Source organism: Bufo bufo, chromosome 4, assembly GCF_905171765.1.
Source record: "Bufo bufo chromosome 4, aBufBuf1.1, whole genome shotgun sequence".
Lineage (NCBI taxonomy): Eukaryota > Metazoa > Chordata > Amphibia > Anura > Bufonidae > Bufo > Bufo bufo.
The window spans coordinates 464,884,258-464,909,240 of NC_053392.1; the positions used below are offsets into that span (position 1 = coordinate 464,884,258).

Here is a 24,983-nt window from a genome sequence, read left to right on the forward strand (position 1 = left end):
ACTTGTGACAAAAAGTTCAATCTTTCATGGACTCAATATGCCCCTCAGCGAATACCTTGGGGCGTCTACTTTCCGAAATGGGGTCATTTGTGGGGTGTGTTTACTGTTCTGGCATTTTGGGCGGGGCTAAATTGTGAGCAACCCTGTAAAGCCTAAAGGTACTTTTTTACATATACCCATGCTGGGTGAGAGAAATATCTCTGTAAATTGACAACTTTGTATAATTTTTTTTTAAAAAGTTGTCATTTACAGACATATTTCTCACACACAGTATGGGTATATGTAAATATACACCCCAAAACACATTGCCCTACTTCTCCTGAGTACGGCGATACCACATGTGTGACACTTTTTTGCAGCCTAGGTGCGCAAAGGGGCCCAAATTCCAATGAGAATCTTTACGATTTCACAGGGCATTTTTTACGCATTTGGATGCCAAACTACTTCTCACGCTTTAGGTCCCCTAAAATGCCAGGGCAGTATAAATACCCCACAAGTGACCCCATTTTGGAAAGAAGACACCCCAAGGTATTCCGTGAGGGGCATGGCGAGTTCCTAGAATATTTTTTTTTTGGCACAGGTTAGCGGAAAATGATTTTTTTTCTCTTACAAAGTCTGATATTCCACTAACTTGTGACAAAAAATAAAATTTTACATGAACTCGCCATGCCCCTCACGAAATACCTTGGGGTGTCTTCTTTCCAAAATGGGGTCACATGTGGTGTATTTATACTGCCCTGGCATTTTAGGGGCCCTAAAGCGTGAGAAGAAGTCTGGAATATAAGTGTCAAAATTTTTTTACGCATTTGGATTCCGTGAGGGGTATGGTGAGTTCATGTGAGATTTTATTTTTTGTCACAAGTTAGTGGAATATGAGACTTTGTAAGAAAAAAATAAAGAAAAAATCAATTTCCGCTAACTTGTGCAAAAAAAAATCTTCTATGAACTCGCGATGCCCCTCAAAAGTGATTTTTATAGCGCCGCAGCGATTTTACGGTGTTTTTGCAGTGATCAGAAAAAAAATAATTCTGTCACTGCGGTGGGGCGGACTGAACGCAAGTGTGCGCACAAGATCAGGCCTGATCAGACGAACACTGCGTTTTTTTGTAGAGCCTATAGAACATGTCCTATTCTTGTCCGCAATTGCGGACAAGAAAAGGCATTTTCTGTATAGTTCTGGCAATGTGCGGATCCGCAAAATGCGGAAAGCACATTGCCGGTGTCTGTGTTTTGCGGATCCACGGTGTCCGTGTTTTGTGGATCCGCGGATCCGCAAAACACATACGGACGTCTAAATGGAGCCTTACAGGGGGGTGATCAGGGAGTCTATATGGGGTGATCACCCCCCTGTAAGGCTCCATTCAGACGTCCGTTTGTGTTTTGCAGATCCGCGGATCCGCAAAACACATACGGACGTCTGAATGGACCCTTACAGGGGGGTGATCAATGACAGGGGGGTGATCAGGGACTCTATATGGGGTGATCACCCACCTGTCATTGATCACCCCCCTGTAAGGCTCCATTCAGACGTCCGTATGTGTTTTGTGGATCAGTGGATCCGCGGATCCGCAAAACACATACGGACGTCTGAATGGAGCCTTACAGGGGGGTGATCAATGACAGGGGGGGTGATCAGGGAGTCTATATGGGGTGATCACCCCCCTGTCATTGATCACCCCCCTGTAAGGCTCCATTCAGACGTCCGTATGTGTTTTGCGGATCCGCAAATCCGTGGATCCGCAAAACACATACGGACGTCTGAATGGAGCCTTACAGGGGGGTGATCAATGACAGGGGGGTGATCAGGGAGTCTAATATGGGGTTATCAGGGGTTAATAAGGGGTTAATAAGTGACGGGGGGTGTAGTGTAGTGGTGTTTGGTGCTACTTGCAGAGCTGCCTGTGTCCTCTGGTGGTCGATCCAAGCAAAAGGGACCACCAGAGGACCAGGTAGCAGGTATATTAGACACTGTTAACAAAACAGCGTCTAATATACCTTTTTGGGGTTAAAAAAAATCTCATCTACAGCCTGCCAGCGAATGATCGCCGCTGGCAGGCTGTAGATCCACTCGTTTACCTCCCGATCCTGTGAACGCGCGCTTCTGTGTGCGCGTGTTCACAGGAAATCTCGCGTCTCGCGAGAGGACGCGCCGATGCGTCCAGGAGGAATAACCCGGCCGCCCGCAGGACGCAATCCTGCGTTAGGCAGTCGGGAGGTGGTTAAGAAGTGTGGTTGAGTCTCAGAGTCTCAGTTGAGTTTCTAATGTCTTTAAAAAAATAAAACAACATTTACAAAATGATGCAAATATAAAGTAGACATATGGAGAATGTTAATATTATGTTGTGAGACATAGCTATCTGTCTTAAAAGTAGAGAAACTCAAATTTAGAAAATTGATAATTTTTCATGTAAATTTTGTGTTAATTTGGGATTTTTTAAAAATAAATATAGGTAAAACATATGGAACCAAATGTACCATTACCATGAAGTTCAATGTGCCCCAAAAAATAATCTTAAAATAATTGGATAAATAAAAGCATTCCAAAGTTATTACAATATTTCAGATTTGCAAAATTAGGCTTGGTCAGGAAGCTGAACACTAGCTTGGTTGTAAATTCCTGTCATTTTTATACAAAACTGTGTAGCAACTGAACGTATGTTAATATATTATACACATTATTAATAATAATAATAATAATAATAATAATAATAATAATAGTAATAATAAATATTATTAAATAATTAAGCAAGCAAATAATTAAACAAGCAAATGCCATTGGTGACAGTTTGGAAAAAATCCGCTATGTCAACTATTAAAAGCCTAGGGTATAAAGAGCTTTTAGCTCTAGTGTCACATGATGCTTAGCTTTTCAGTACACTCATCAGACACATTGTGTAGTACATTTTTGTATTGGTGGATCTCCTGTGGAGTACGTGGTTCTTTCCTATTTTGTGACTCCGGCAATAGTAAGGTACAACACCTGCCATCAGAGAATTGATCACCAATGCTGGAATATAATGTGCCTATTTGATATTATGTTGGTGATGCTTATTCAAGCATTATAGATGACTTTTTTACATGTACAATTTACTAATTAATGATGAAGGAGATATGGCTCTTACTGGCTCTGTTACTCCAGATCAGACTGGGAATTCTAAGGATGAAACTGATCCCAAAAAAGGAATAAATGGGTCGTCCAAACAACACAACACCTGGACTGAGGTTGGTGAGTAACTTATGCTGTATGGTCACTATATCATTTTATGTCAGTGAAACAGAGTGAATTAATCTAAAACTAATACAAATTGGAGTAAACAGTTTTTACAAACAATTACAATACTAAAAAGAACCTTATAGACCTTTCTTATATAATGAACTAAACAAGATGTTTCTATGTTCTATACATAATGAAAACTCAAATGAGTGGATGTGTTTCTACCTGCATTGGTAACTTAAGGTGATATTTTATTACTTTGCCTAAAGACATACAAATCATATAAAGATGTAATTTAAATGTGTAGCATGTACTGCCTCCCGTTTCTGTGCTCTCTACTGAAAGTAAGTTTTGAATTGCTTTTTATGAATAAAAAGGCTGGGCAGAAGATCTGTCTTTGTCAAAAGTCTACATATAACTGTTGTACTCTTACCTTATAATTGTGTTGAGGTTTATGCTGACATGTTTGTTGAGCACCATAGAGCTGACCACATGTACTATGCTTTGTTTTGCTCTTTTTGTCCTGAGAGAGTAAATTGATTGGGGCCTAGAGATAAAAGAGAAATGTGCAGTCACAAGAGTTTTCTACAGCAAGGGTCATGAGAGAGCAATAACAGTGAACTGGGTTACGGTGACAGCAAATTGGCAATGAGAGACATGAATTACTTCATATTTACACCGAGATAACATTTTTACAAAAGATGTCTTTAAATTATATCAAGAACTTCTATGAAGGATGTGTGAGTATTAAGTGACAGTGCAGCATTTTGACCGAGGCAATGTTTGCGAAGTACCAGAGAGGCTTCTTTCTGTAGAGTATTTTAGCAGTTGTTATAGTCAACAATGTTGACTAAGTGAAACACAACATGGACTCCTAAATTATTCTGATACAAAATAAATGAAAATGTTACAATTCTGTAGAATTTAATCATGGGATTTAGGTAATGACTTAAGAATATTAGAGTTTGGTCCATGTGTTGTGGTCATTGTATGTAGTTTTGTCTTTTGGCTCTGTAATAATGTTTTAACTAAGATATTTGTCTTCTAGAAAGTGAAGCTTGCTCTGATGTACCAAAATAATGTGAAACAAACAGGAGTTATTTATTTGCTAGGGTGTATCTGGAGATTTCTATCAACTGTATGGTGGACAACAATGGATAAATCTGGTGCTCTGTTTTCCTACATTGCTGACTCCTCTTTGATATAGTACAATAAGCAATCGAGGCCTCTAGATCCACATTGGTTGCATGAGCATACTGTGAACTTTTTTCTAGCATAATTACTATGTTGATTCCAGTCTGTCTTGTACGTGTCAGTAGTGCACAACAAAGTAAAACCTGAAATAATATGTGATCAGTGAAGAATGTATGTAAGTTGTATTTATTTAAGACATTTTTTTGAAATAATTAATAGAAATGTAATAGGAATACTTAAACTTATTACAAGAGTTGGTATTAAAAATAATATTTTTTTTTTTGAAGCTCAGACCTCCAACGGTGATTGGTCAGTTCCACACTCTTTTCTTTGGATCTGTGCGAATGTTTTTCCTTGGTGTCCTGGGTTTTGCTGTATATGGAAATGAGGCGTTACATTTCAGCTGTGATCCTGACAAGAGGGAAGTTAACCTCTTCTGCTACAACCAATTTCGACCAATAACGCCGCAGGTGAGGCAACATAGTGGCACACATGAAACATCACAGCAATTGGTCATTCATATTAATGTGTGTGAAATTAAGTAAAATGTAGCCTAAATGAAGATTAACCCTTTCTTTTATCCAGGTAGCCTCGTTTATATTTCTCCTAAATTTAGCACCAGCATCAAGCAATTTTAATAGAACATTTACTTAATTGTATTAGTTCTTTTTAAAGGGGTGTCCCAATAAAACCACTTATCCCCTATCCATAGGATAGGGCTTATGTGTCTGATCTGCAGGGGGTCCAACTGTTGGGGTCCCCGCTTTTCATGAGAACAGGTGTCTGGTCTCCCCTGTTTGAATGTAGTAGCGGTCATGCATGCTCGCTGAAATTCCATTCAGCTCTGTGGGGCTGCCAGAGATAGCCAAGTACTTGTATCCTGTGGTTAGGGGATAGGTTGTCTTAATGGGACAACTCCTTCAACTAAAAAAGTCTGTGACCTGCACAAGCAATATTTAGTTGCATGTTAACCCTGCCAAAATAACCTATATTCTTTTGTAACATAATTACAAGTCTATATTGGTCCTTGGATAATGTTCATAAAATAGTAGCAAAACTCTGAAAGTACTATTTAGTGAAGTACTTGGAACTAATCATATTATTCTGACTAGTAAGTCTCTATAGACAATGGGCCAGATTTATCATTAGCTCAAGTCAGAATAATGGAGTGAAAAAGGACGAATATTTTTGCGCAATCGCTTAAATTGCGCAAAAATTTGCGACTTTTATTGGCTGTGCACTATGCTCGCCAGTTTTCTGAAAGTGGGCGTGTTTTCTTATGTAAATGAATCTCTAGACAGATTTACTATTGCGACTATTTAAAAAGTCGCAAAAAAATGTGCAATTTCACTCCAGTGAGGACCATGCTTATCTTATGCGACTTTTTAATAGAACATGCGACTTTTTCGTAAAGACGTGCGACTTTTGTAAAGCTGCTTACTGACGGATAAAGTACTACCGTCAAACCACATTTATTACAGTCTTAAAGGACCGATCATAAATCTGACTTGGTTAAAACTGACTTTAGCCATATGTGAAAGTGACGTGAGCTGTCAGAGTAGTGATAAATCTGGCCCAATGGCATTATTCGCTATCCCTCAATGGTTCTGGTATATTTGAAAGCAAGAACAGTGTAGTCTTCATTGTTTTTCTTGCCTTCAAAGACATCAAAGTCCCCACAAAATCTTCATCCCATTGTAAAGCATACTGATCCACCACAGCTTTGTAATGAATGGAAGTCTTGATGCTAATGTGAACCAAGTCCTACTCAGAAAAAGGTGCACATTGCTCACTAGTTACTCACCCAAAAATTTATTTTTATTACATTCTACATTTACTTGACCTGTAGGGATTAACATTTAAAGGAGAAGCTGTGTGAAGTGTCATATCAAATATCCCATACTTACAAATATAATATTTTTTATTATTTTCAAAAGTTTAGATGGTATCTGTCTTTTTATCAGCATTATAACTGATTTATCCCGGCAGCTACTCTGCTGCTGTTTCCTCAAGACATATTGGGCCAACTTTTCTAATAAAAAAAGGCCATAGGGTTTTAACTCAAATTGAGCCAGAATACTGGAACACAATAATAAAGTGTTTTAGATTATTTTCTTGCCGTGCTCAACAAGGGGACTTGTTTCGCGAGAACAGGGACCTGGTCTACGATGTGCAACTTAGCAACAAAATTTTGGGGCATGATTCTGGTGTAAAGTAAGAAAACTAACAGTTGGTATGAACTTATGAGGTTATCCATTTTCAGGAGGAAAATCCTTGCCTGACAGATCCCATGCTGCCACTCTGATTCTCCTGGCTGGATTCTACTTACTCGGCTGCAGTTGCGGTCACATATTGTCTACGTGACATTGCAACAGTTGGGTAAATAGAGTCCAGCCAGGAGAAACAGAGTGGTGGCACAGGATCTGTCAGGTGAGTACTTACCTGTTATTTATTTCAGGTGAATGCTGGGGGTGTCCATTTACTCCGGAACACAGACAATCCCTTTAAAGGGGTTTCCTGGATTTTAATATTTATGGCCTATCCTCATGATAAGACACCAATATTTGATTGACTATTAGTTATTTCAATGTAGCTCTTGTGCTGGAAGCTAGCACCTGAACTACACATTGTATAGTGGATGGAGCTGGTAACTGCAGCCCTGAACCACTGCATCACTTCATGTGAACAGTGCTGCAGTTACCAGCTCCATCCACTACACAATGGACAGAGGTGTGTTGTTCTGCTGCCAACTACTGGCAGAGGAACCATGCTGAAACAGCTGATTAGTGGAGGAGCGAGTTGTTGGACCACCGATGATCAGATATTGATGGCTGATCCTGGGAATAGGCTATCAATATTAAAGGGGTTTTCCAATTGATTCTTACTGATGACCTATACTCTGGATAGGTAATTAATATCTGATTGGTGGGAGGCCGACACCGGGGATTCCTGCAGATCAGCTGTTTGAGAAGGCAGCGGCGCTCACAGTAGTGCGTTCTCCAGCTTTTCCTAAGCCATGTGAAGTCACGTTTATCGATCACATGGCCTAGACACAGCTTAGCCCCTTTGAACTGAACTGGGCTGGGCTGCGATACCAAGCACAGCCGCTATACAGCGTATGGAGCTGTGCTTGGTAAGTGGAGGAAAGGCCGAGGAGCTAATGCAAGTGCCAGTGCCTTCTCAAACAGCTAATTGGTGGGGGTCCTGGTTATTGGACCCCAACTGATCAGATACTGATGACCTATCCAGAAAATATGTCATCAGTAAAAAAATAATAATTGGAAAACCCCTTTAAAGTAGACAGTCTAAAAGTATTACACAGCATCAGTCACTGTCATAAATTTGGTGCAGTTCTAGATTGTCTGATCCAAGTTTGCGCTGTCAAAATCTGCCGTGTATTTGATCAAAAGCTTCCCATATAGTACATCGGCTAAACATTTTTGGAAAGATCAGCTGACTACCAATTGTGTATGGAATAGAGATGAGCAAATTTATTGCTACAAATTTTATAAAATTTCTGCCGCCAAACTAATCTGCTAATCTACATTATTTTATTGTGATAATTACAGGAAACAGGGCAGGGAGAATAACCCTGGGAGGGAAGTGGCTTGCCCTGACTGTCTCAGAGGCTGACTGTCTGTAAGCCAATCTGGCAGAAAAAAATTACACACACAAGTCAGAAATGTTAGGTTATTGTAGGGACAGTTTAGGGACATATTTAGTTAGATAGATTTAATCAATAGGTAGAAAAGTCAGGGTTTTATCAGACAGGGAAAGCATAGGGCCACTCTGACTTTTGTGTGTTTTATACTGAGGGCAGCTGCTGGAAAGTAGAAAGCTACTGCAATGACTAAAATCCTTCAGTGCGTGTAGAAACCAGCCTTAAAGAAAAAAAAAAAATAAGCTTCTACAGTTCATAAGGGTTTTATTAGCATATTCCCAGGCAACTCCAGTATTGCAGTATACATTTCGCTGGCTATGCTGCACAATTGTACAAACCTGCTGCAATTTTGCTATCATTTAAAACTGCGCAGTCCAACATATTGTACTACTGCACTAATATACTAGCTCAATTCAAAGCAATATACTACTGTGTTAATATACCAGTTCAATGCATTATACTGCTGTGTTAATATACCGGCTAAATGCAATGCATTATACTGTAGCGTTAATAAAGCAGTTAAATTCAAAGGATTATAGTGTTGTGTTAATAAAGTAGTTAAATTCAATCTATAATACTGTTCCATTAATAAAGCAGTTAACCCCTTCCTGACCGGGCAATTTTCTGTTTTCACATTTTTGTTTTCCACTCCCTGCCATAACTGTTATACTTTTCTGTTCACATAGCCATACAAGGGCTTGTTTTTTGCAGGACAAGTTGCCACCTTTTAATATTGCATGCGATATAGTGGTAAGCCAGAAAAAAATTGGAATTGGAAAGAAACACTACTTTATTTTACTCACTTAAATAGCACGGACATATTCCACAGCACTCTACAGACATAAGCATCACACTGTCCCCACTGGGGCTCACAATCTAACTCCATGAAGATGTTGTCCTTGGTTGGATTAGAACCTAGGACCCCAACACTGCTAGGCACCAGTGCAAACCAGAAAGCCAGTTTCCTTTTTTTTTTTTTACCGGGCTCCCTGACCTGTTACCTTTTATCACTGGGTCAATACGATTACATCTATATCACTTTTTTTTCATTGATTTTCTTAAAAACTTTTGCCATATTCTGACTTCCATAACTTTTTTATAGTCTATGAGGTGTGTGAGGACTCATTTTTTGTGGATTGATCTGCAGTTTTTATTAATACTATTTTGGATTGTATGTCACTTTTTGATCACTTTTTATTTAATTTTGGTGAATCGGCCATTTAGATTTTTTTGCTTGTGGGTGAAATTTCTGGATAAACCTAAAATGCACTCTAACCTTTACAAGTGAACTTAATGTGACCTTCTCTAAACTTTTTCACAACTTGCTGTTCTCTAACACGGAACTTCAAGGCAAAATACACAACAGGTGTTTGATCCATGAATCGCCCAATAAATTCACTAGTTAAGGGCTCTTTCACACTTGCGTTGTTCTTTTCCGGCATAGAGTTCTGTCGTCAGGGCTCTATGCCGAAAAAATCCTGATCAGGATTATCCCAATGCATTCTGAATGGAGAGAAATCCGTTCAGGATGCATCAGGATGTCTTCAGTTCAGGACCGGAACGTTTTTTGGCTGGAGAAAATACCGCAGCATGCTGCGCTTTTTGCTCGGGCCAAAAATCCTGAACACTTGCCGCAAGGCCGGATCCGGAATTAATGCCCATTGAAAGGCATTAATCCGGATCCGGCCTTAAGCTAAACGTTGTTTCGGCGCATTACCGGATCCGACGTTCAGCTTTTTCTGAATGGTTACCATGGCTGCCAGGACGCTAAAGTCCTGTCTGCCATGGTAAAGTGTAGTGGCGAGCAGCACACCCACAGTCCGCGCGGCCCCAGAGCGACGCCAGGGCGCCCCACGCGCATGGACCACGCGATCGCATGGATCACGCAATCCGACGCCACCCCGGGAGCCGCACGGGTGGCAAGCACACTGCTCCCCCGCTCCCCACCACTACCATGGCAACCAGGACTTTAATAGCGTCCTGGCTGCCATAGTAACACTGAACGCATTTAGAAGACTGATCAGTCTTCAAATGCTTTCAGTTCACTTGCGGTGTTACAGATCCGGCGGGCACCTCTGGCAACGGAAGTGCACGTCGGATCCCAACAACGCAAGTGTGAAAGAGCCCTCAATTAGAATTACTATTTAAACAGCCATCCTCCTCATACTGTTAACATTTTGACATCATGAGACCAAGACGACACCCTAACAATTCATCAACAGTACTGCAAGGGTTTAAAGGGTTTCTGTCACCCCAATTTTCGCTATTAAACAGGCTGACATCATAGATGTGAAAATGCGCCGAATACTTAACGGGACGGTGCAGTCACGAGATTTACACGGCAGACGGGGCCAGCAGGAGAACCAACGCTGGCCTGGCCCTGTCAATCAAGACAGAAGGGCGTGGAAATGAGGTGGGCGAACGGAGCCTCTAGGAGCAGGTGCAACGCCCCCCCCCCCTGCTCCTAGAGGCTCATTTGCATATAATAAAAGTTAAAATTACACGAAAACGGGGGCATACTTAAATAAATAAAAGAAATGCAGAGTTAAATTCAGGTGACATTTTCACATTCATAATGTCAGCCTGTTTAATAGCGAAAATTGGGGTGACAGAAACCTTTTAAGCAGGATGTTCTCAGACAGAAGCAGCCACTAAGCTTAGAGTGTCACAGAGTGTCATCAGCAGGTTTCAACGGAGATACAGAGAGACTTGAAGAGTCACTGAAAGGCATAGAAGTGGATGTCCTTTGGCCACATCCCACACTGATGACCGCTTCATTGTGAGCAATGCCCTGTGGAACCGGATGATGAATGCCACACAACTTAAGGGAAGTGAGAGGCACCCAAGTGTCATGCCAGACCATTTGAAAGAATTTACATTAGCGTGGTCTGCGTGCTAGACGACCTGCAAGGGTACCTGACCACACCACCAAGCACAGGCATCATCGTCTTACATGGGCCAGGGAGCATCTACAGTATGCTGGACGAGGGACCAGTGGGCCTCAGTGCTGTCAACGATATTGGAAATGTCAAGGAGAGCGCTATGCATCAGCCACTGTTGTCATCAGACAAGCCTTTGGTGGTGGTGGTGGTGTTACAGTGTGGGCAAATGGGTCTAGTCAATACAGAACTACCCTATACTTTGTGAATGGTAAAGTGACAATCCCATACTACTTGAATACCATCATTAATCCAGTCATTGTGCCTCTGCATGAGCAACACAGGCCTAATTTCATCTTTGTGAATGACAATGCGCCAGCTGGTCGAGGTTGCATGATTAGGGAGACTGGGGTACCTCAAATGGAGTACCCTGCACTTTCACACGGCTGAGTCGCCGTGTAGTGGCTCGTAACTCTGTATCCCAGAACCTCAATGACCTGAGGGCCGCCCTTCAAGAAGAGTGAAATGCCATGCCTCTGCAGACAATAAGTCCACTTGTGAACAGAATGAGACGTCGTCGTCAAGCTGTACTTGATGCTCAAGGCCACATGACAAGTTATGTTTTCCAAAAATTCCACCCGAAAGCCAAATATCCATAACTTTTTGTGAGTGTGTGTGTATATATATATATATATATATATATATATATATATGTAACGGATCTCCTGGCACCCCAACTGGGTACCTCCGTTGATCTCCCTGACAGCCGACCTGCTAGGATGGGGACCCAATCTTCCGTATTTATTTTATGTAGGGCACAGTCTCTCAAAATCCTGGAGGAATTCATCTATATCTTCCTCTGCCTCTACATATGTTTTAAAAGCATGGTAAGGTATGTTAGGCTTACCCTCCTGTATCATTGTCACTTTTTGGCCTCTTTCTGGGGTTTTCTGGTTTCTCTGTTTCAGTACAAACTCCTGAACTTCTGTCATGGTTCGGGAGATTATATCCGTTGGTGGGTTTTCGCCATAAAACGACAGCCTGAATTGTAGCTCCCTTTGGAACTCAGACTGTTCCTCTTCGTTAGCCGAATGGCTCAGTTCGGGAACCGAACCGCCCTCCATTCGTTATTCCGCCCTTACTTCTGTAACAAGAACAGCCTTTTTCTTGTTGCTGGCCGGAATACCCCGGACCGCTTAAGTGAAGAATAGTCGATCTCCATTTGCAATCCATTGGTACTGCTGCCTTCCCTGTTACTTGTTCCCTTGTGAGTTCTGGATCCCGTTGCTGCCAACCAAATGTAGAGGAGCGCTAGTGCGATATAGGCTTTTTCCGCCGGTATTCTAAGGGTCACTTCAGGATCAGGTTATTAGCACAGGAAGCACAGCATCAGTAGTAAATAAAACCATCCACGAATATCCCATCACTCTTCCCAATAACTGGATGACACACAGTATCAGGAGCAGGACACTGTTTAATACCACATGTCCTACTTTTATGCCACTCTCCCATACAAGGGAGACACCTACAGAAAATTATCCATTCTTCAATCACAGACTGGTTACAGCCCACACATCCCCTCCCCTTAGCCTGAGAAGTAATTCAATCAACAGTCCAGTTGAGACATACATTGTTGCCATTGTGTTTCTACCGCACAACCAGACGAGTGCTCAGCAGGTTACTGATTACTTTTTGTCTTACAAGTAATGAACCATAGGGAATTAAACATAACATTGCAAATCCAATCAACAGTCCAGTTGAAACATCCATTGTAGCTAAACGCAATCCGCTACACTAAACATCCATTGTAGTCAAACGCAATCCATTACAATATATATATATAATGTGTATATATACATAATAAAAAAAAAAAATGAAAACTTGTTTTTAACTTTTTTTCTACATATTAAATCCCCATAGGAGATTTGAATATGCGTTCATTAGATCGCTTCTCCTATAGATTGCAATAAATTACCATTGAAGTATATGGGGGATTGAATACTTTTCTATGGAGCCTTGCCACAGGTAGGACTCTATAGGAACTATTGATGTAGTAGCCTTGGATCCTTCCTAAACTGCCATGGCAACCAAATGGCTTCCTTGATCGCAGAGCTATAAGCATCACAGATGCCGTGTTCACACTTGACCACAGCATATAAAGGGTTTAATATCATGATCGGCGTTATTGGAAAGGAGATTAATTCAATGCATTATACTGTTGTATTAATAAAGCAGTTAAATTTAATGCATTATACTGTTGTGTTAATATAGCAGTTTAATTCAACCCATTGGACTACGACACATTGTACATTGTCAATGCCAGTGTGCAGTGTGTTCATAGAAGAGGAGGGTAGTTTAATTATGTCTCTGTCAGTTAATTACAGAAAATACACCTGCAATTTTGCTACCATTTAATAATCAGAGTATCAAACCTGTGACTTGGCATTGTTCAAATAGGCCTTATAATAAAATTTCTAGTAAACGACAGAGTGGAAAACAAAAGACTGGTGCCTTGTCATCTGCAAGTGAGAATGTGGATGGCTGTAGTAGTGCAAACAGCAATAGTAGCATAGTCAACACTACACATTCAGCCAGTAGTAGTAGCAGAGCAGCAGGCCACAGCTCTCCCTAGCTTCTGGTAGGTGCCAAATTATTGAGGGCAAAGAGCATGACATTGTGGACTGCATGGGTCGTCAGGATGATGCTGATGTCACCTCTGAGTCTGACACTGTGCCTCCAGCACCTTCCTCCTGCTGCTCCTCCTTGTGGCCCATGATAAGCCTTTGACTTTGCTGTCTTCACTGCCCCCTCAAGTCTTTTCTTTCCTAAGACACCAAAACTTCATGGAAGATACTCAAGATAGTCTTCCTGTTGATGACTTGTATGAGAAGAATCAGTGTCAGTGTTTGGACCGCCATAAGGAGGAGGTCCAGGCAGAGGTGGGGGACCTCATGCATAGCTGTGTTGGTGTTACTCGTGGCACTGTTATCGATGGTGGTGGTAGAGGCAGTGGTAGCCATGGCGACATTGGCACTCAGAGAAAATAAAGTGGAGGGAATCAGAAGGGGGGCCATGGGGCACACAACATATCACAAAGAAGGAGGTGACATCAGAGGAGGAGGGCTGTGGCCACGGCGACAATTAAGAGCAGAGGCATTATACGGCCAAACCTCCCAAAAAACTGCTAGCGCCAGATATGCTTCTATTATGGTCAGTTTGGGAATTGGTGATGCTGCTGATACTGTGGGCACAGGTTTAAAACATTCTAGAGCTATGTTCTAGCTCTGTGCAAGTGCAGGGCATGGATGGTCCACCTGGAAAAGTAGTGGCGGCTGGGAACCACGTACCATGGGACAGCTGCCATCATGACAAGTATCTCATGTTTGGCAGTTTTTCTTCACAAGGCAAGCACACAAAACCACTGCTGTGTGCAATATCTGCAGGAAGAAAATAAGCCATGGGCTTTCAAACCCAAACATAGTTTTCATTGCAGCACGTGAGGTGGCATCACTGCATCCTGTGGGAAAATAGAACTGGCCAGCATTTGAAATAAGACTGTCCTTCTCCTGGTCTTCTTTGTTGCAGCCAGGTTGCATCCTCAAGAAGTACAGTGTCCTTATAATCCTCATCAGCTAGTTCTTCTCCTACTGAGACATCCATAACAGAAAGTGTGGCCATGAGAAAACACAACCAACAATTAGCTTGTGTGTAAGCTGAACTTCCACCTGGCCAAGTTTCAGGTGGTGTAGTTGATGCCATACCACTTATTTGTAGTAAATGTGGCACATTTCACCTAAATTGAATTCCCATTTTCCCTAAAAATTGTCTAGTTTTTAAAATGTCATGCAGTTCCACACAGATGAAGCGGGATCACCAGATCTAGTGGAAAAATAGAACTGGCCAGCAATCTGAGCAAGACTGTCCTCCTCCTACGCTCTGTCATTGATAAAGGAATGCATGGCCAGAACACAACTTTGTGAGCTCCGCAGTCCAGTTGCAAGCATGCTGCACTCCCACCTGGCCAAATTGCTGGCTGTACAATTGCTGCTATACCACTTAGTTATGGTAACTATAGTGCAGATCTGTGCCTTCACCAAAATTACTCCTTCTGAAAAAAGAGGCAGCACCTCTCGTGTAATACTGCTAGATTTTACAGGCAATAAATGTGCTGTATAAAGCGCTTCTCTGATTTTGTTATGAGAGAGTAACAACTTTACAAGCTTGTATTTTTTGGACCTCAGCCGCCGATGAGTGCACTTGCTGTCCAGTCCTTACCAGGTAGGCACTGAACGCGGCATCCAGGTAGTTCACGAGTATGTAGAATAAAAAGGAAAGACTTCTGTGGAAAAGCGCTGATAGAGGCAGGAGGTCATCAGGAAGGTCTATTCTTGTGACCTGATGAAAGAGGCTCTTTACCTCTGAAACATATTGTCTGTAACATGTACTAATAAAGGACTAGAAGCTATAATCCTTCCTGACAATCTCTTGCTTCTGTCAGTGCTGATCCACAAAAGTCCTTCCTTTTTATTCTACATTCTCCAAATGTGGCAGAGTTACGTGTCTTCATCCATTATTGTCCGTAAACCGCGTCTTGTCATTCTACAAACATGGTGGAAACTGACATTTATATGAGTATAGCATTAGTATATTGAGTATAGTGAGTATGGCACTATTTTATATATTTAGCTTTTTGTTCTTGCAGAGTGTTGTTGCAACATGCACCTACACATTGTGATGTGCTGACTTGGTTTTTATTTTGCATTCAAACTTTTTGCCAGATGTCTGTAAAATGTATCTCTTCGTTTTCTAGATGTGGTGCAGTTCCAAGCCTTCGTTCAAATTTTAGCCATCACATAGTAGTACTTTTGGCAGGCTGTCTGTTTATAAATTGTCTCATTTTCTAAATACCTGTGCTCTTTCTCTAGCACATACCTTGCTCCCATGGACTTCTGGGGAGCCAGAACTGGCAGTGGCTTGGACTGGTCTAGAGCAGGGGCATTGCTAGGTTAAAACATTCAGGCCTGGGCCCCTAATGTTTAGTCCCATGCCCCAAATGTACTGCCTGCTAGCTAGATACAACTGTATTGCTGTCCTCAGGATGGTAATACAATTTAATCTAATGCATTGGAAGAGCTGAAGGACCCGTGATGACATCACAGGTCATGTGACCAGTAAAACAGGCAGTGGTTAAGAAGAACTTGCTATGTCACCATCATGTGATCAGTGCAGGAGAGGACAGCATGGAAGAGGAGAAGAAGATGTGGTGATGCCTGCTACATGAGGAGAGGTAAGTGAAGGGAGAGGCAGAAGAATGCTGGTAGTTGTGGTTATTTAACTGGGACTGTATGTTAGGGATGAAGGGAGGGATGTTGGTGGAGATGGCTGGAGAGGGGGTGATGTTATTTACATGGGAATGTATGTTGATGGTGGCTGTAGGAGAGAGTGATGTTATTTACATGGGACTGTATGTTGGAGGGGGCTGGGGAGTGAGTGATATTTACATGGGACTGTATGTTGATGGCGACTGTGGGAGGGAGTGATGTTATTTACATGGGACTGAATGTTGGAGGGGGCTGGGGGAAGAAGTGATGTTATTTACATGCGGCTGGATGTTGAGGGGATGATGTTTACATGGGATTGCATGTTGGAGGTGGCTGAGAAGGGGTGATCTTATTTACATGGGACTATATTTTGGAGGGGGCTGTAGATAGAGAGGGATGTTATTTACATGGGACTGTATATTGGAGGGGGCTGGAGAGATGGTGTGATGTTATTTACATGGGACTCTATGGCAGAGGGAGGGAAATAGTGTTATTTACATGGGACTATATATTGGAGGTGCTGAAGGGAGGGGAGTGATGTTATTTACATGGGACTGTATATTGGAGGGGGCTGGAGAGATGGTGTGATGTTATTTACATGGGATATTATGGCGGAGGGAGGAATATACACTCACCTAAAGAATTATTAGGAACACCATACTAATACGGTGTTGGACCCCCTTTTGCCTTCAGAACTGCCTTAATTCTACGTGGCATTGATTCAACAAGGTGCTGATAGCATTCTTTAGAAATGTTGGCCCATATTGATAGGATAGCATCTTGCAGTTGATGGAGATTTGAGGGATGCACATCCAGGGCACGAAGCTCCCATTCCACCACATCCCAAAGATGCTCTATTGGGTTGAGATCTGGTGACTGTGGTGGCCATTTTAGTACAGTGAACTCATTGTCATGTTCAAGAAACCAATTTGAAATTATTCGAGCTTTGTGACATGGTGCATTATCCTGCTGGAAATAGCCATCAGAGGATGGATATATGTTCTCATTCTGTTTACGCCAAATTCGGACTCTACCATTTGAATGTCTCAACAGAAATTGCGACTCATCAGACCAGGCAACATTTTTCCAGTCTTCAACAGTCCAATTTTGGTGAGCTCGTGCAAATTGTAGCCTCTTTTTCCTATTTGTAGTGAAGATGAGTGGTACCAGTGGGGTCTTCTGCTGTTGTAGCCCATCCGCCTCAAGGTTGTGCATGTTGTGGCTTCACAAATGCTTTGCTGCATACCTCGGTTGTAACGAGTGGTTATTTCAATCAACCTTGCTCTTCTATCAGCTTGAATCAGTCGGCCCATTCTCCTCTGACCTCTAGCATCCACAAGGTATTTTTGCCCACAGGACTGCCGCATACTGGATGTTTTTCCCTTTTCACACTATTCTTTGTAAACCCTAGAAATGGTTGTGCGTGAAAATCCCAGTAACTGAGCAGATTGTGAAATACTCAGACCGGCCCGTCTGGCACCAACAACCATGCCACGCTCAAAATTGCTTAAATCACCTTTCTTTCCCATTCTGACATTCAGTTTGGAGTTCAGGAGATTGTCTTGACCAGGACCACACCCCTAAATGCATTGAAGCAACTGCCATGTGATTGGTTGACTAGATAATTGCATTAATGAGAAATAGAACAGGTGTTCCTAATAATTCTTTAGGTGAGTGTAAGTACAGGGGGCACTGCAGGGGATATTATAGATACTGGGGGCACTTCAGGGTGAGCATTATAACAGTAGGGGGCAGTATAAATACTGGGGGCACTGTAGGAATAATTTAAATCCAGGGGATATTACTACTGGGGGCTCTGTAAGGGTTTTATTAATAATGGGGGGCTCTTCTACTAATGGAGGCACTCTTGGGGAGTATTATCACGGTTGGGGGCACTGTAGGGGGCAGTGATACTAATGAGGGCATTCTAGAAGGGAATTATTATTGTAAGAGGATCACTATTACTATAGGGGGCACTAATTTTTCTTCAGGTTAGTTTTTGGGGGGTATTGGGGAGCACATCGAGCAACAGGATAACACTGTTGGGACACCAGGTTGGGGGATGATGATAGAAATGTGAGGAAGCTAAGCTGTGTGTCACACTCTGCAGAGACGAGGCGCGGCTGAAAGAAGCTGTACGGACTAAATGGAGAAGATGATGACAGAGAAGATCTACAGTACATCGGAGGAAACCTCACCTGGGAGGCCCTGGATGTGACAGGTATGTGCTGCTGTATAGCAAGTACAGCAAAATGTGGTGTGCGGGGGAGGCTTGATTTAAAGAACTGGGCCATATTCATTGGGGCTTGGGCCCTGGATCTTTTGAGACCCTAGCAATGCCCCTGTGTCAGAGAGACTCAGCATGGCAGGTGGCATCTTCACACTCAGGTGGGCAAAAATGTCCCGTTTAGGTGTTAAAATGAATCATGCGCATGAATCTGTGAGGATTTTCACACACCTCCAGTTAATGATAATGAAAAAGATCTGCCATTGCTGACAGTGGCTATTTTTTCTGGCCAAATGACGCAACTGTCACTGTCTGCCTGTTCATTATGTTCCATATTGTACAGCAGCTGCTACTCCCCCTGGTGCCACTACTATTATTTCTAAATGGCTGCGCATCTCCTGCCTTGTACATGCGGTTCTGCATTGCACTGCTGCTCCTGAAAAGGGACAAGTTTTGGGCACTTGTTCAGAACAACCCACTGCCTTTTCTGATACCATCATGTGTACATAAACACCGGCAGGCCTCTTCCCCTAAAAAGGGACTATTTTTGAAACATTTTTAATTTTAAAAAGCTTAACAAATACAATAGCATAGTGTGTTTTAAACAGGCTGTTTAATACCATCAACCATGCTTTTACCCATAGCTATATATGTCAGTGTCAGTCTAACATTATTTACTATTCTTGTAATTGCATTAAAGAGATTAAGGCCTCAAGCACACAACAGTATTTTTTCACGGTCTGCAAAACGGGGTTCCGTTGGTCCGTGATCCGTGACCGTTTTTTCGTCTGTGGGTCTTCCTTGATTTTTGGAGGATCCACGGACGCCTGGCCGTGCGGAGCCAAACGGATCCGTCCTGACTTACAATGCAAGTCAATGTGGACGGATCCGTTTGACGTTGACACAATATGGTGCAATTACAAACGGATCCGTCCCCCATTGACTTTCAAAGTAAAGTCAGGAGTTAATATACCATAGGATCAGAGTTTTCTCCAATCCGATTATATATTTTAACTTGAAGCGTCCCCATCACCATGGGAACGCCTCTAAGTTAGAATATATACGATCGTATTTGAGTTAGATTGTGAAACTCATATCCGACAGTATATTCTAACACAGAGGCGTTCCCATAGTGATGGGGACGCTTCAAGTTAGAATATCCTACGAACTGTGTACATGACTGCCCCCTGCTGCCTGGCAGCACCCGATCTTTTACAGGGGGCTGTGATCCGCACAATTAACCCCTCAGGTGCCACACCTAAAGGGTTAATTGTGCGTATCATAGCCCCCGTAAGAGATCAGGTGCTGCCAGGCAGGAGGGGGCAGACCCCCTCCCTCCCCAATATTATATTCATTGGTGGCCAGTGCGGCCTCCCCTCTCCCCCCCCAGTTAAAATCACGTTCCGAATCCCCCATCATTGGTGGCCAGTGCGGCCTCACATCTCCCCCCCTCCCCTTGTTAAAATCACGTTCCAAATCCCCCATCATTGGTGGCCAGTGCGGCCTCACATCTCCCCCCCCCTAGTTAAAATCACGTTCCGAATCCTCCATCATTGGTGGCAGTGGAGAGTTCCGATCGGAGTCCCAGTTGGGGAGGGAGGGGGTCTGCCCCCTCCTGCCTGGCAGCACCTGATCTCTTACAGGGGGCTATGATACGCACAATTAACCCTTTAGGTGTGGCACCTGAGGGGTTAATTGTGCGGATCACAGCCCCCTGTAAAAGATCGGGTGCTGCCAGGCAGCAGGGGGCAGTCATGTACACAGTTCTCAGTATATTCTAACTTGAAGCGTCCCCATCACTATGGGGACGCCTCTGTGTTAGAATATACTGTCGGATATGAGTTTTCACGAAGTGAAAACTCATATCTTAAAAAGCTTTTATGCAGACGGATCTGTGATCCATCTGTGTGAAAGTTGCCAACGGCCACGGACGCGGATGCCAATCTTGTGTGCATCCAAGTTTTTTCACGGACCCATTGACTTGAATGGGTCCATGAACCGTTGTCCGTCAAAAAAATAGGACAGGTCATATTTTTTTGACGAACAGGAAACACGGATCACGGATGTGGCTGCAAAACGGTGCATTTTCCGATTTTTCCACGGACCCATTGAAAGTCAATGGGTCTGCGAAACAAAACTGAAAATGGCACAACGGCCACGGATGCACACAACGGTCGTGTGCATGAGGCCTAAAAGAGATGGCAAGAGAGAGAGAGAAAGAGAACAAGAAAGAAAGAAAGACAAGAGAAAAATAGGAATTCTAGGAGACCTCAGAGTCTCAAATACCAATTTTTAGGCCAATCAAAGCAACTTTGATTCAGGTAGAATGGATTTGACTCTGAATTGAATCTTTCGATTGATTCGTTAGAATTGGACCCAAAATGAATTTCAAGAAATTCACTGAGCTTTAATATGTAGGTGTGCCAACCATCCTGTGGCAAATGTTGGAGGAACGAAGTATCAGGCATGTTGAATTACATGAGAGATATGGATCTCAGGTGATAAGATTGGGGAAGGTTGGTGTTCAGTTAAAACCACTGCAGTTTGTGATAGTTGCATAAGCATTTGTCTTGCATATGAATTTGTTTTCTGGCAATAGTAAACTTTACAAATGCAAAAACATGAACAAAGCTGTTCTGACTGATGAAACACATTTCCATTGGTCTGAAGTGATCTTTAACCCCTTAAGGACGCAACGTAGCCTTCACTACTCAATGTTTTTGTTTGTTTTTTCATCCATCCCTTTGTAAAGTGATAACTTTTTTAAATTTTTCCATTAATGTAGAAGACTTGTTTTTTTAGAAGGAGTTGTGTTTCTTAATGCCATCAATTTAGGTTAACTATAACAAACAGAAAATCTTCTAATAATTATTTTGAGGGTATATTGGAAAAAAATAAAAAATTCAAAACGTTTTTGAGCTTTTTTATTTTGTTTTCACTAAGGGATAGTAGGATTATGGGGATAACCAAATTTATATAATTTTTTTATGTTTTATTACAATAAAAAACATTTTAAAAAATCTCCATATTTTGAGTGCTGTAATTTTTCTGCTTTGTTAACAGTGGTATGTGATGGCTTATTTTGAGAGTTAAGGTAAAATTATTGGTATAATTTTGGGGTATATTACATTTTTGAAGATTGCAGATATGCTAAAACAGTAGTTCTGGCATTATTTTTTATTTTATTTTTAATGGTTTTAACATGTACGATAAATAATGTGATCATTTTAGTTTGGGTTGTTAATTATGTGCTGATAATAACTATGTGTACTTTTGTGTTTAACTAACAATGTTTTTCTTTTTATTTAAAAAACATGAACTTATATGAAGGCTTGATCTTCTATGCAATACACTGCCATACTCCTGTATTGCAGTGTATTATCCCTGTCAGCGTAATGCTTACAGACTTTCCTAGTAGATCCTGCCTCTGGTGTATGAAGTTAACAGACCTAGGAGCCTTTATTATATTCTTGGCTGCCATGACAACCCATCAACACCCTACAATCACCTCCTCTCTCTGTTTAACCCCTTAGTGACCAGCCTGTTTTGGGCCTTACTGACCAAGCATTTTTCTTCCTTTTTTCATCATCGTGTTCCAAGAGCTATACATTATTTTTTTCTCCATCTATATAGCTTTATGAGGGCTTTTTTTTGGCGGGACAAGTTGTAGTTTTTAATGGCACCATTTTGGGGTGAAGAAGTTTTTTTTAAAGAAAAAAATGTTTTTGCATTTCCACTTCCCAAGACCCATAACTTTTTTATTTTTCTTTATATGGAGTTGTGTGAGGGCTTGATTTTTGGGGGACGACTTCTATTCTTCATTGGTATAATTTTGGAGTAAATTGCACTTTTTGATCGCTTGTTGTTAAGTTTTTTCGGTGGCAACTAACAATAAATTAGTAATTCTGTGTTCAAATTATTATTTTTTTTACGGTGTTCACCATAGGGGATAATTTACAGGATATTTATGTAGTCCGGGTTGTTACGGATGCGGCAATACCAAACACATGGGGAAGATATTTTTTTTGCAACTTTTTTAATTGAAAAACGTATTTTCAATGGGAAAAAAAGCGTCATTTTTTATGGGATTTTGTTTTATTGAATAAATGATTTTATTTTATTTTTTTACTTTTTTTTTACCACTTAATAGTCCCACAAAGGAACTATAACAGACAGCTTTTTGATTGCTTTTTAAATGCAATGCACTATCCCTATAGTGCATTGCATTTTAATGGCAAAGGTATTCTGACATTGACCAGCAGGCTGCACCAGAGAGGTGCAGCCTGCTGGAAATTACTCAAGGCTGGTTTGGGGCCTGCATCAGACCCCAGGCAGCCTTCACACAACAATGGCTGGGTGATGCCGGTATACATGTCTATTCTGCAAAAGGTACGCACAAGTCCTGTGGGATCCCTGCCTGGTTCATTTTAATTAACGTGAGCTTGTCCACATTGGCTGTGGACAGGCGGCTGCGCTTGTCTGTGATAACCCACTCATGCCGTGCTAAACAAGCGTTCAGACAATACACTGGCTGCAGGGCAGGCCAGCACCTCCAAGGCATAAAGGGCAAGCTCAGGCCATGTGCCCAATTTGGAGACCCAGAAGTTGAAGGGGGCAGACCCATCAGTCAGTACGTGTAGGCGTGTGCACACATACTGCTCCACCATGTCGCACGTCCCCGTGACGTCCATGATCCAATTTGATATTTTCTCTATCAACTTCCGATGTTCTTTTATGCCCCTACCATGGTAATCACGGGTAATGGGGAATCAGGGTTCCATGCCGGAGAAGGAGCCTGAGAAAGGGATACCACATCCAAGTGAGGTCAGTGGCTGAAATCTGATTGGGTGGATATGTGGAACAAGTTATTAAAGCAGAAAAATCGAAGGAAGGCAGGAGGCACGCAGCAATTACCCACTCCCGACTCGGAGAGGTAGTGACGATAAATAACAATACAGGACTCTTAAGATGCCCTGTTATTGGAATGAGTAAGAAAAAATTACATGGAATGTCACTGCGGTATTTTGGATGAGAAAAGGTTATACAGGAGAGGCCCTGCTGCAGCTTTGTTGACGCTAGATAACTTCTGCCTGATCATACGTCCCTATGATGTCCACGATCCATTTGGATATCTTCCCTATCAACTTTCGATGTTCTTTTATGCGCCTACCATGGTGATCATGGGTAACGGGGAATCAGGGTTCCATGCTGGAGAGGGAGCCTGAGAAAGGGATACCACATCCAAGGGAGGTCAATGGCTGAAATCTGATTGGGTGGAGAGGGTGGGTCATGTTATTAAAAAAAATTCAGCACATGCGCCAGGCAAGGGATGTGCGTCAAAACGGCTAGGCCCAGAACTGCTACGAGGAAACGTTATACAGGAGAGGCCCAGCTGCCGCTTTGTTGACTCTAGATAACTTCTGCCTGATCGCACGTCCCCGTGATGTCCACGATCCTATTGAATATTTTCTCTATCAACTTTCAATGTTCTTTTATGCGCCTACCATGGTGATCACGGGTAACAGGGAATCAGGATTCCATGCCGGAGAGGGAGCCTGAGAAAGGGATACCACATCCAAGTGAGGTCAATGGCTGAAATCTGATTGGGTGGAGAGGGTGGGTCAAGTTATTAAAAAAAATTCAGCACATGCGCCAGTCAAGGGATGTGCGTCAAAACGGCTAGGCCCAGAACTGCTACGAGATTTCGCCCATTATCGCACACTACCAGGCCGAGCTTGAGGCTCAATGGCACCAACCACTCATCGGTCTGTTGTTCCATGCCCGTCCACAGCTCCTGCGCGGTGTGGGGTTTTTCCCCCAAACAGATACGTTTTAAAACTGCCTGCTGTCATTTACCCCTGGCTGTGCTGAAGTTGGTGGTGAAGGTGTTACGCTGACTGGATGAGGAAGCGGAGTAGGCAGAGGAAGCAACAGGAGGCAAAGAGAAACTCCTTGCAATCCTCGGTGGTGGAAGGACATGCGCCAAACTGCTATCTGCCTCAGGCCCAGCCGCCACTGCATTTACCCAGTGTGCTGTTAGGGAGATATAACGTCCCTGACCGTGCTTACTGGTCCACGTATCTGTAGTTGGGTGGACCTTGCCACAGATGGCGTTGCGCAGTGCACACCTGATTTTGTCCCCCACTTCGTTGTGCAGGGAAGGGATGGCTCGCCTGTAAAAGTAATGGCGGCTGGGCACAACGTACTGTGGGACAGCCACCGCCATCAGATTCTTAAAACTGTCCGTGTCCACCAGACGGAATGACAGCATTTCAAAGGCAAGGAATTTGGAAATGCTGGCATACAGGGCCAGGAATTGGGGTGGGTAGTTTTTTTTTTCCTCTTTCGCTCCAGTGTTTGGGAGATAGACAGCTGAACGCTTCCATGGGACATTGTGGAGATGCTTGGTGACCGAGGTAGTGGTGTTGCTGGCACATCCTCTGTTTGTGGGGGGCAGGTGCCACTGTCACTCCAGAGGAGGATGAAG

At 42.5% G+C, this 24,983-nt stretch overlaps 1 protein-coding gene across 1 annotated transcript in view; it reads left to right on the plus strand.

The window, feature by feature from the left end:
• The first annotated feature begins 3,111 nt into the window (after positions 1 to 3,111).
• Positions 3,112 to 24,983, plus strand: part of GJE1 (gap junction protein epsilon 1) — a 52,547-nt gene continuing 30,675 nt past the window's right edge. The window contains exons 1-2 of the mRNA XM_040430143.1: positions 3,112 to 3,222; positions 4,639 to 4,878. Coding sequence (XP_040286077.1) covers positions 3,112 to 3,222; positions 4,639 to 4,878 — 351 coding nt within the window. The remainder of the gene's footprint in view (positions 3,223 to 4,638; positions 4,879 to 24,983) is intronic.